The 12,573-nt window shown below is 45.6% G+C and overlaps 1 protein-coding gene across 4 annotated transcripts in view; it reads right to left on the bottom strand.

Moving 5' to 3' along the window:
• The window catches only part of aplp2 (amyloid beta (A4) precursor-like protein 2), a 31,354-nt gene that overhangs the window by 10,290 nt on the left and 8,491 nt on the right, over positions 1-12,573 (bottom strand). For all 4 annotated transcript variants that reach the window (XM_057049044.1, XM_057049046.1, XM_057049045.1 and 1 more), the window contains exons 2-5: positions 5,417-5,590; positions 4,857-4,983; positions 745-857; positions 20-231 (exon numbers count right to left, since the gene is read on the bottom strand). In XM_057049044.1, coding sequence (XP_056905024.1) covers positions 20-231; positions 745-857; positions 4,857-4,983; positions 5,417-5,590 — 626 coding nt within the window. The remainder of the gene's footprint in view (positions 1-19; positions 232-744; positions 858-4,856; positions 4,984-5,416; positions 5,591-12,573) is intronic.

Genomic DNA, 12,573 nt, shown 5'->3' with positions numbered 1-12,573 from the left:
GACTTTTTTTTGCCTTCACCTGGTTTCCTCCTCCATCAGATCGGCCTCGTCGATCTCCTCGTCCTCTATTTCCTCATCCTCGTCATCCTCTTGGGAGGGTGGGGGCGCGGGGGAGTTGTTGCCGGCGTGAGTGGAGGGGCAGCAGACGTATTCTGTGCCGTGGAACTTGTCAATGCCGCAGGGGAGCAGCATGCCATAGCTGTGCAGCACCATGGTGCTTTTGGAACAAGCCTGTCAGCACAGAAAGTGTCAGTTTTACTCCGTGAAACATTACAAAGCGAAGAAATTGCTCATTTTTAAACAGCCGTGAACACACGAATGGTGTGTAGAGACTCCAGCTCTTCATTAAACGTTACGTCTTCAGTATGTTTATATGGAAGAGAGGAGGCTTTGTTTTGGTGAGTTCCTCCTCCTCGTGCTGCTCTGGTCAAAGCGGTTCCTAAAGATGAGCTGTGGGACTGCCCGGGGGGGGATTAGCTGCATTGCAGTCATAACACTAATCTGATTAGGAGCTGAGACATGAGGATTCCCTGTCAGGCTGTGATCAGAGAGCCTCGGAGACCCGCAGAGACACGGGGAAAGGTATTATCGAAGAGAGAGCAAAGATCAGAAAGTAATGCAAGGGTCACCAGGATTATTAGGTTTAAAATTTGTTTGATTAACTGTGTAATAGTTTGGGGGGAGTTCTTCCCGAAAGCTCTGCAGGGAGGCTGTCTCAAGCTTTAAGCTAATCCTTTTCCATACCTCTTTGGCAACACCATGCCACTGCTGATGGCTAACACACAGGTCCATACGCTCCTTGTGGAAGAACTTGCACTTCTCTGGAACCAGAAGAACGTCGCTCACAAATTCCCCCACTGCAAAAACCAAACACAGACATGCAAACTGTCAGCATTGTGCACCAATTATAAATATACTGCTGCCCCTAGTGAGGGGTGGGGGGGGGGGGGGGGGGGGGGGGGTGGACGGATTAAGAGAATAATTCACAGTGGCCTTCTCCGTTAGATTTCCATTACAGAAATGGCACCTGACAGCTGAACATCTGTCCCTGCACCTAAAGCCAGGAGTGGATACATCCCCTCTCTTGCATCCATACCGCTAACTTAAAATGGCAGCGGAGAGAATCACTTTTCACAGTCTTTATAAGTACTCTGGAATCCTTCGGCAAGTCAATTAGCTTGAAAAGGCCTTTGAAAGATGTTTAATTCATAGAAAAATCTGACAGCAGAAAGATACGCAGTTATGAAAAAGCACAATGTGATAAATATGAAATGTTTTGGCATAAAAACTGTTTTGCAATCATATTTTGCAGGGAAGATTACAAAAGACTGGCTGTTGCCTGGCGGTAAAGGTAGATGAACAGAAGGTTTGGGGCAAAGTCCAGTTGAGGAAGGGTGCACTAAGAAGGCAAACATGAAGGTCTAGTGGTGCCAGCACGCTGGCTGGGCTCTGTCCTGTAACTGTTCATTTAGTGGTTTTCGAAGCCCTCGTCCTGAGGCAGCGACACTGGAGCACGTCAAGAAGCAGGCGAGGCAGTTAAAAAAAAAAAGAAGCAGTGTTTTGGAAAATGAGAGGGTAGGAGAGGAAGACGAGACAGCTGGAAATAGCTGACGACCCAGCAGCTGCTTCTCATCTCCACCCAGGAGGTACAGTAGAGCCCCCTCAGCCACCAAGACCCCCTGCTTCTCTGGTTTGTGTGAGGAAAGTAACTGAACACCAAAGTACAGGGATATAGTTTGAATGAAAAGCGAATATATTTTGTTTTGGACACCAGCTGAGAGGAAGATTGCACTTCTTACACTGTTTAAATGTCTGGTCTGCTTCATGAAAAGGGCATCTGCCTCACTTCCTGTACTGGCAAGACAGCTCGACTCCCAGCAGAGCGGATGCTGACTGATTCATCCTTCAACGCTCACTTCTATCACATTTACACTCCGCTGCTCTGCTGAGAGGTGCAGGAGGTTTCAAATGTACCCTCGAAGTATTCACTGCGAGGTGTGATGCAAGGTGGAGTTTGGAGAGCAGCGCTGTGTGTGAGTGTGTGGGCATATATTCCCCTCCCCCTGTGAACGGCGTTCCAACTCCCTTATTCATCCGCCTTTTCTTACTTTTCCTGTTAAGTATGTCAGATAACCTGGATCACACCCGCTGACTGTACCCAGACAGTGGAAGGAAGACACGTGCAACCAATAGAACAGAAATGTTCAGCACTGAGAGGAGGTGAAGAAAATCATAAGGAATAATTCATCCATCATGCTGTGCTATATGCTTTATTCATATAGAGAAAATATTGGTGTCTGGCATTAATTCTGTCAGGTTACATTCATTAATTCCTGGTTGGCTGTGTTGTACCCTGTTACATTTGCATCATATTTGGACCCTACATGATATCATTTGACTGCGTGACTAAAACCCGGATGTAAGTTGTGATTAAACATTTGCATGCACGTCCAACATTTAAACTCATGCAAAGAGTATTAACGTTGGTGTTATCGGTGCCCAACCATTCCACAAAACTGCAAAATATCACATTTTAGGATTACTTCTTCCTGTTTCTCAAACCATGAGTGGAAAGAGGTGTGTGGCTCTGAAACAGGCATGAGTGTTATTGACTGAAATATCCACAAGACTGATTAAATCAGGATTTGTCACTGGGTGCCTCGCCCTCTCCTAAATAAACACGCCGAGTCAACAGGAAAGGCGAAGGCACTTCTGATGATTGCAATAAGTCTTTTAATTCCATGTTAATTCATCAACTTTATCTTTTTTCTTTAAAAAAAGCCTTATAATCATTGTTTATTCAGGAATAAAAGAATACAGGATTCTTTAATCGTATTCTTTTTTTCCACTGGATTATTTTTTCTAAAAACATTCTCACACAAAGTCCTCAGTAAACACTGCCCCGCATGCATTTGCCAATGATTAATCTGCAAAAACAAAATCCCAAAAATGAATTTGCTAAAATAATCACCTGCTTTTTGACAAAGGCATCACTGTGGAGGGGATTAGAGTGCTGTGGAACCAAAATCACATTTGCTGGCATACTTTGGCGTCAGAGGCCTCGCGAATCCCCTCAGAAATGTTCCTCTATTATTCTGAGGGAGCGAATATAAGGTAGAATACTGGGAGGAATTTCCTCATACACATTCTGCGCTGGTGAAAAATTCAAACACTACAGGTTGACTCGTGGTGGGACTGACAAATAACCTGCAGACGTATGCAGAGGCATGCTGGGGCTTGTAGCATATGATCACAGCCTCCAATTAAGCTCTTATCACGCTCCATTACATAATTGCACACAAACGCTTTCAATAACCTCCTCCTTGCCAACACCTTGTGTTTATCTGGCCTCCATCTGTCGCCCCCCCCGGTTCTCTCGCATCAGACACCTTTCCAAAGCCAGAAGGTCTGCTCTCATAATCTGATGGGGCTCCAAATCTTGGGCGCTGGTGACACGTGTGAGGACAAGCGATGAAGACCCGTAATGATATTAGAAGTGGTTACAGTGAGATGCTTCTAATTAAAATCCTGTGGTGGAATCATTTTGAGGTATAAAAATACAGCCCCTGACCATGAAGGCAAGCACAGGAGAGTCTAGAGAAAGGGGCACACACTCATCTGTGGTCGTGTCTCAGTCCCTGTGTGGCCACTCCAGTCGTGGTTTTTGATGTACCATGAATTTTCTTAAAGGTTCCTTTGTGCATTTGCCAAAAATGCTCTTGAATGGTGGCTCATTTCACAGTCCAGCGGAACTGCTAATAGCTTTTCATCCCGGAAAGCAACTCAACTCAATCAGGACGAGTTGGCTGGACAGAGGAAGGGCGTTGGGAAGTGTTTGCCACAAATGTGATGAGGTTTCATTTCTGTATTCGTCGACAGCTTTTAATTGCTAATGACGGTGGACAAATCAGGGCTGCCATGAAAATTCGAAAAGTCGTGTGCCCAAGTGTGACATCTCATCTCCAATGAGCCATGCTGGCCCATGAGGTCCCTCTGATTACCATCAATACATTAAAAGATCATTTTCTACAGAAATTCTTGAGCCTGATACTGGAGGTTTAGAGAAATGCTATTAATGGCAATAGCTGGTACATGTTAAATGACATTAAGATATTTAGACAATGGAAGATAAGGAAGTGCTTGTTTGGCAGTGGATGAGGCAGCTTTGCCGTTGGGGAGGTAGCTCATTCGCTCTGAGTGCTACTTTTCTCTGGTTCATCTGCAGTGTTAAGATGGCTCCATAACTGCCTGACCAATGCATTTGCCTAGAGTACAGCCACTCACTGATGATCTCGAGTCACATGGCTAATTATAGTGTATTATCAGTGGGGTGCAAAATTAACTCCACAGTGAGGATTCCGTTAGGAAAACTCGGCAGTTGTCACAGACGGATGGATAATAGTTCCAGAACGTGTAATCCTCAATGGCAGAGAGCACAGAAGCGTGTGGCTCAAACTATCTGGGACTCTGTTCGACATCTAAATCAACTGTGCTAATGCCGTGTCGCTGCCGCTGATCAGCGAACAAAGATGAGGTGGGGAGGGATGTGCGGGTTGAATGGTAAAAAGGAAAGTAATACTGCAATCCTCCCCAAGCTTCAAAAGCTGCACCCCTCAACTATCCAGTCTTAAAGACATTAGCCCGCCTGGATCTGCTCAGTCTGCAGCTCAAGGCCAGGATTAGTCAACTGAATCAAGGCTCCAATATCACTATGTCACCTCTGCCTGTGGCAAAGATGTATCATAATCTTTTCTTTTTTCCATCTACGGGCAGTATGAAGGACTGTGAAGAACCACTCTGAGCCCTCTAATTGGTTTCCCCGAGCCCTTGACCTACTTATTAATGTACAGGCTTACCTAAGCATTTATAAGGCACCACGATGTGGGCATGGCCTTTGCACGCCTTCTTCTTCTTGCACCAGTTTTCAATACGAATTTGCTGGTCGGCTTCGACCACGTTTGTGATTTGGAACTCAGGATACATCTGTTGGAAGATAAGGAAGCAGAGAATGCATATTAAAGAAGTGTGTCTGAGTGTGTGTGCGCGCGTGTGTGTGTGTGTGTGCAGCGAGCATGACGCTTTGATGCACATTTTATATTCTCCTGATCGCATCAGCCATGAATGAGCGTGGAGATTTTTCTCTTTTCCCACATGCCATCAAAATGTCATCAATAAATACAACGAAGGCTTTAAGGGGGGGGGGGGCTGCTGAAAATTTAAAGAATAATTTCAGGAAAAAGGGAAGTGGGGAAAAGAAAAGCCCGACTCAAAACAAAAGGATGGGGAAATTAGGCTCATTAGAACAAGTAAGGCAACACTCTTTTTTCCTTCTCATACAATTATAATTAGCTCCATTTACTATCTATACATATCTATTAACTGTCCTGCATTATAAATGAGCGTTGTAATGACTCACCTCCTGGCAATACTGCAGCACCCCCTCTTTGGTTCCTACACAGCTCTTGGTTCCGGATGGGTCGGGCTCCCAGCGGCCTGTCTGAATGTTAACGTGCATGTTGAGTTTCCCACAGAACATGGCCACCTGGGGCTCAGCTACAGCAAACCCTGTGCCGGCATTGGCTGCTAGTGCCTGCAAAAATGGAGAAGAGAACAAGGACGGCAATTAATGCAACCCCGAAAGCTGGAGAATAGCGGGGGCGACGGCCCGGCTCGTCTTTAAACTTTGTTAGACTTGAAAAGATGAAGAAGCCCGAGTCTGGACACATTACGCTGATTCAGCTAATTTACTGCGATGCAAAATTATACCCAAAGTGATGGTGCAAACGCCTGGCCGCTGCTGAATGCAGTGCTGCAGTGCTGAAAAAACAGAGGGGCCGACTTCAAACACGAATCAAACGCACCTCAGGAAGTCTTCTCTAAGGTTGAACAGCTACGAGGTGACTGAATCTGAGGACAAGCTTTGTTTTGATGCCCATGATTGAAGGGATACAAAGAGAGAGCAGAGGGGTGTGGGTGGAGGGGGGGGCACTGTGAGAGTCTGTCAGCTCTCACAAACCAGGACATCCCTCATAAGAGCAGAGTTTTGATCGCTTACGCCTCCTGTGACTATAAACAGGATGGATAATTTATTCAAGGTGCCCTGACAGCTTGCCGCAAAAAGCAACATATATGGGATGGTGATACCAAGGATTCAAAGATATATTTAGAAATATCCTGCGAGTTCCCTGTTTTTGTACCTCCCATCCCTCGGAACATCAGAGGAAATCTGATATCTTTTGTCCCCGCTGTCCTTCCTGTCATCATTCCTGAACCAGGCAGCTCATCCTTCAGCAAACAGGCTGCAGAACATGGAGTGCCATTGAGCCTCATCGCGTTTAAAAAAATAAAACCCAAAAAATAATTTACCAACTATTTGAGTCCAGGAGAACTGCAGCGTGGCAAACTGGAAAGACTCAATGAGACGATGTGGCTCTGTATGCAAAACCATCACTAAACACACACCAGGGAGCCTCCAGACAGGAAGTGGAATGGAACTGATCCCCACTTGATTGTCATAATGTCATCAAGCCGAGTAAACAGGCTTCAACCCAGGAGGGAGATTGAGGGAATGAGCACGGCCTCAAATGTCTGACTGTTTGCCGTGTTCTGAGCCTGCGAGCAGAGACCCCCATGAGGAAACGGCTGAAAGGAAAACTTTAGTAACAGCATGTTAAAGGCTAAGCTCTGCCTCCAATTCTGCGTCCGCTGCCAGGCTGATAATGGGCTCGGAGCTGTGCAAAGCGAGGACAATACAAGTGGCACGTAATCAGCAGTTAGCTGTAAAGTTTGATGGGCTGCAGAGATCCCCAGGGCTGAATCCGCACACACACACACACACTCGTACTTTTAGAGCCAAAATATACAGGCTGAACTGTTTTGGTCTCATGGGCAGAAATGTTCCGATTCAACCTCTTCCTCCATCTCTACAGCTTTTTTCTGCTCCACTCTTTCTTCACTGTAGGTTTGTTTGCCCTCCTGCCTCTCGCTCCTTTGTGAGGCTGGCCCAGGGGTGAACGCCAACTGTGGTGGGGAGGAAATGGAGGATGTAGAGAGGCATATTTGAGATCGCAGGAGGCAAAGCCTGACTACTCTGACCACTCTGTGGCTGCCGAGAATCGAGCGCCGGGTCTGCCTCATCGCCTTTCTGACTTCACTTTAATGACAAATTCTCTTTTAACCACGACGGTGGAGGTGTTTTATACCTCTGCAGTGCAGTAATGCGCCAGCAGTAGAGGAGATCTGACCAAACACAGACGGTTTCAGCCACGTCTCGGCACCAACGCCTCATCCTCACAGATTAGCGGCCTCAGGAAATCAGGCTATTCAATGTTTAAGTCTCTTTTGCCATTTGGCAACAAAAACAGTGACAAAAATTCAGAGAAACCACACAGAAAGAAGAGAAGATTCAGACCGGAGCCGAATTTCTGCGGAAGCCAGTTGGGGCCTCGTTAATCTAGTTTCCAAATGTGATTTATCTGAACTCCTCCCACTGTCGGTAACTCGATTCCACAGTTTATCGTGTCAGTACATGAAGTGACAGGAAGGAGCCCAGATTAAAGAGTGCAAAACCCACACCTAGAAACCAAACAACCCTGATCCCTTTTTACTGTCAGGCAATGTTCTAGAATTGAGGCCACTGTTTAAAAAAGGAAATAAAGATGCACAAACAGCCATGGGGTAATTCACCTGACATACGGTGTGTATCAGCCGTGACTCACTGTTATATGGCGTTTAAGCATGAACACCTGCTGCCACGTTGAAGCGACTAATTAACAAGAGGTGGAAGTTTGCAAAAGGGAACCGCTTTGACACAGATGGCGTTTTAAAGGTGAAACCAGGGAATGTGATTGGCTTATATCCTGATCCAACAAGTTATTAATAACTGAAGACAGATGGGGAAGAGAATGGCGTGAGGTGCCTGAACACAGGAGAGACAGGCCTGCCACAACAGATGCTTGTCAAATTCTGTGTGGGCCGAGGATCATTTAACTCATTTTCACGCTAGCCTGCAAACACACATGGGTCTGTTATTGCTTTTTTCCACTCCACTCCACAACACACACACACACACACACACAAACACACACCCTGACATAGCTGTCCATTAAGATTTTATTTGTTTATTTATTTTGGGAATTGAAGGACCAGGAAGAGTTTGCATGTGTGTGAGATTTTCCATGTGCTATTTCATAACATGCTTGTCTTTGCTTGTTACACAAAACCTGGCATGGAACAGGCAAGCTCCAATAAAATGTGTGTGTGAGTGAAGGAAAGAGAGCGAGAGAGAGAGAGAGAGAGAGAGAGAGAGCGAGAGAGAGAGCGAGAGAGAGCGAGAGAGAGAGAGAGCGAGAGAGAGAGAGAGCATGCTCGGGTCAACTTAAGAGCACGATCAGCAGTCTGTAATCTCAGGAGGAGACACACACCACGCGCCTTCAAGTTTAAAACAACTGCACACAGAGTTCCTCCCATGAAAGACCCCCGATAAACAAGTTAGACTATATGACCTTCCAAATTTCATGTCTGCTAACTGCCTGTGTTGCATATAAAAATAGTTCCAACCGCCACTGGTCCAGAAACTTTAAAGGGGCCAGTGAGCTCGGCAACTCGTCTAATTTTGGCCCGGTGAAGGCGTCGTCACAGTCCTGCCTTTTTAAAAAGCAGCAGTTGGTTCCCAGAAAGCTTCGCGTCCATGTGACTCTGCACAGTAACGCTCAACATTGTTAATCCACCTAATCCTTCCCTGTGGCCACCAAACACTTTAACAAGATGGACAGTAATGAGAAGGCCACACACACACACACACACACACACACATGCACGCAAGCACGCACACACACACGTGTGGAAATTACAAAAAGGGATGTTTACTGGTTTCATTGATTATCTTTTAATTTCCTGCAATGAGAAGTGTGAAGTGAATATAATTTTATTAAGCAGCCTATTCATGCTTAATGTTCTTTTAATGTGTTTTAGTGGATTTTTTTAATGATTAAGTTTCCCTGTGGAGTATAGTCACGGTTTTCATTATTTTCCTTGAAAGAAACACAAGCTAATTCAAGAGCTATGCAGAAGTACTATTGCTGTAGCTTTTTTGTTTTTCTTTTTACAAATATTCTTTGTTCAACACTATAACAATATAATAAAACATTGCATTCTTCTATTATAGATGACAGTACCAGCTGATAATACTGCTATTTGAGGTATTTTGGTTCATTCTGGTTTATTCTAGCACACAGGAAGTTGCCAACATAGATCTAGGTTGCTAAGCTACAGCAGCGCTAAGGTCTGAAACACGTCGGCATGACGGAGAAAGAAAGGTTCAGCAATGCCACCAAAACCAGTGGAGCATTTTCAGCCACAATGAGACATAGGTGACATTTCCCAACTGACCAAACACCCTTGCTTCCACTCTCCAAAGCGGAAACAGAACAATATAAAAACGGAAGATGTCACATTATTGGGCTCTGAACCAGAGGACAATCCCTCAATTCAATGCAAATTAGGAAAAAGGGAGGTCCAGGAAGGGAGAGAGGGATCCTGCCAGGTTCAAAGGCATTTAAGTGAAATGCTCAGTGAAATGGATTTATTAGCAAGCCTGAGCAAGTTCCTTGTGTTCCAATCTGGTCCCTGGACAGGATCAGGCAGGAAAGGAGAGTCTGCTGCCATCATGTTCCGTCACATGAGAGCAGAAAAACACAGCACACCTTACTCCCACAGCAGAGCCCAATGAGTCGGACATGACGTGCCAGTACCAGTCTGGTTAAGGCGGTAAGCCGAGTTATGATCCTTTCTGCAAAATGTGTGCTTGATTAAACATGCCCGTGATAACGTGACCCTGTGAATGCCTGGTTATATTCTGTCTTAAACGGGAAGGAACGAAGAAAGGAAGATAGGAAGAAAGGAAGGAAGGATGTTCTGTCTGGGTGAATGAGTTTGCATTTCTTGTTTAAAAAGAGGAGTGTTTCTCCTCTAAGGGGTGATGGGGGATGGATGGAGCGGTTCTGTATTAACTACAAAATAAACTGCACCCAACAATGATTCACTAGTGTTAATGATCTATACGTCACACCCATTATTGAGCTGTGACTTGATTCCGTTAGCGCCGCTGTGCTCGCTAGAGGGGAGGAACGACAGCAAGATGTGTTCATAATGAAGCTCCAGCCAGCAAATGTGCAGCAGCGCTCTGGTTTGTTGGATAACAGTTGTCCTGAGTTGCACATGCCTGCGTCTGTGTGTCGGGGGGAGTCAGCATGGCCTCCTTCCAGCTTACAGCCAACGGACAAGAATGACGACTTGTTCAAATGGCCCATCACTATGGAAACCCTTTACAAAAGCATCCCAGCTATTCACACAGAAGAGGGAAAAGGCAGAGGGAGAGACAGACAGACTGGAGAGGACGGAAAAGAAAGGCCTGGAGATAAACAGTCAGAAGCTCTCAGCCACAGAGAAGGATGATGGGAGGGAGGGAAAAAGAGGAGGACTTGGAAAAGAAGAGACTGGCATATGAAACACTGATGGCTGCACGAGAAGAACGTTGGACAGCATAAAAGCTGCTCTGTCTCGACAACAGCGTGCAACAAATAATCAACATGCAGCATCGCATCAGCAGCTCAAAGTTCCCTGTAGGACAATTAAAAGAGTCAGTACTCAGTCCCCTGTGTCAGTTCCAAGCTTCCGTAGCAGTGAGTCATGACTTAAGTATTCAGCAACTCTGATATTTATCTGAAACACAGAAACCCATCAAAGTGTCTAATCCATCAGGTTCTCTGATGCAGGGCTGAGTCACGCAGCGGGAGCCTGGTTAGTGGGCTTTCAGTTGCTCAACGTTCTGGGTCAAAGTCTGAAAATCAATCTCTTGGAGAAGAAGCTTGTAGCACCAGCTCCCTGTTCATTTAGAAGAGTGTTGAGTCCCACTCGCTGTAGCCCCGGGGCTCCTTCATATCAAGATCTCATGTTTATTCTGTACAGGTTTAAAGCAGCAAATCAAATGGAGTCGACTCTGCCTTGTAGGTATGTCTGTAAGAGAATCAGAGAAAACCACTTATCTTGTGACATTTTCATTCAAGAGAAGGTGCCTCTGGGTCATTTATGACAAAAAAGCTCAGGTCGGTCGTCAGTAGGGTCTTTTTTTGCCAACTTGGCATTTGAATACACTCACGAGGCCGTATTGTTGGGCTGAAGTGGTGCTATCCTTATAAAACCATTCATGTGAAGAGCTTTTGAGTGGTGTTCAAGGTAAAATATATTTTGAAATAATAAAAAGGGAGCCATACGTAAAAAGGCCATTTATTCCGACTGAAATTACTGATTTAAAGTGTGCAGTGTCATTGAGAGTTTGGTTCCTCTCATGTGGCCAAATACGTGTTACTTTAGTTAAAAGACAGGCTTGAGAGTTCAAATAGTTTCAAAGCATAACCAGCGTGGTCGTGTCTGAAGCTCGGCCGGTCAGTATTGCAGCTCTCTGGGTCCAGAGTTAATAGGTAAAGACTTCTCATAAATTCCTTCGGAGACAAACTGGAGCATTCATTAACTCCTGTAAAGTGCAACCGAGACGTTAGAATGTAGGCCGACCTCACCAAAGGGCAGCCAGGGCCGGGAACAATCGTCCACTGGTGCTGACGGACAGAAAAGATTCTCTCTGACACCTCATGCAAAGATCTTCACTTCAACTCTTCAGTTCACTGTTGGGTACTTTCTCTGACAGCCAGTCTTCCCGATTCTGAGCGCTCTCAGTGTTTTTAACTCAGCTGAGCAGACTTGCGCAGACACACATGGCTGCTGCTCGGAGGCCACTTTCAGGAACACGTGCGGCATCCGTTACGGCCAGCATCGGGATGCCTGCTACACTTGTGCTCCATTCTTCTTCTACTCAGAGGACAGGGGCTTCCAGTGAAGCGGGGAGAGTAGGAGCATGAGGCCGATTGCCCCTCCTGGCTCCTCCTGACACAGATTTCGGGCTACACAGTCCTCCCTGGATTATTAGTCCTCTTGCGGAATTTATCCCCATCAATCACAACACTGCATTTAATTGTCCCCATTAAACAGACTGAGTTTTAGCTGGCTGAGGGGGGAGGAAACTGGGGAGTCAAATTGTTTCGATCCAGTGTTGGCTGCTGCAGTATACGTTGTCAAATTTAGGAAGAGACATGTCAGATGAGAGCACAGGCCGGAGTACAGCATCCTCGTTAGTCCAATCACTGTCACGGGAAGTTGGGAAGAGCCAAACAACCGGAGAAGCGTGTGTGTGTGTGTGTGTGGGGGGGACCAGAAGTTTGGATTATTATTACAGTAAAACAGAAAGGGTTTGATCTTGTTTTGCTGCCTATTTGCTGGGAGTTATGAACTGGAGATATGATGGGCCGAGCAAATGTCTGGTGTCTTTGATAATTGGAAAGTTATTTTGTCACATCCCAATGAAGCATTGAGGAAAGTGTTCATGCACTTTAATCCCACAAACCAGAGAGTTCCGGAGATGAGCTGACATGAAAACAGTAGATGAAATTATCTGTGGAAATGATCTGTGATGAGGGCTGAGGAACATACTAGCACATGAAATTGGCCTGTTGTGTTTGT

Source organism: Takifugu flavidus, chromosome 12 (assembly GCF_003711565.1).
Source record: "Takifugu flavidus isolate HTHZ2018 chromosome 12, ASM371156v2, whole genome shotgun sequence".
Taxonomy (NCBI): domain Eukaryota; kingdom Metazoa; phylum Chordata; class Actinopteri; order Tetraodontiformes; family Tetraodontidae; genus Takifugu; species Takifugu flavidus.
Note: the sequence above shows the minus strand (reverse complement) of the source record. Positions and strands in the feature narration are given on the sequence as shown.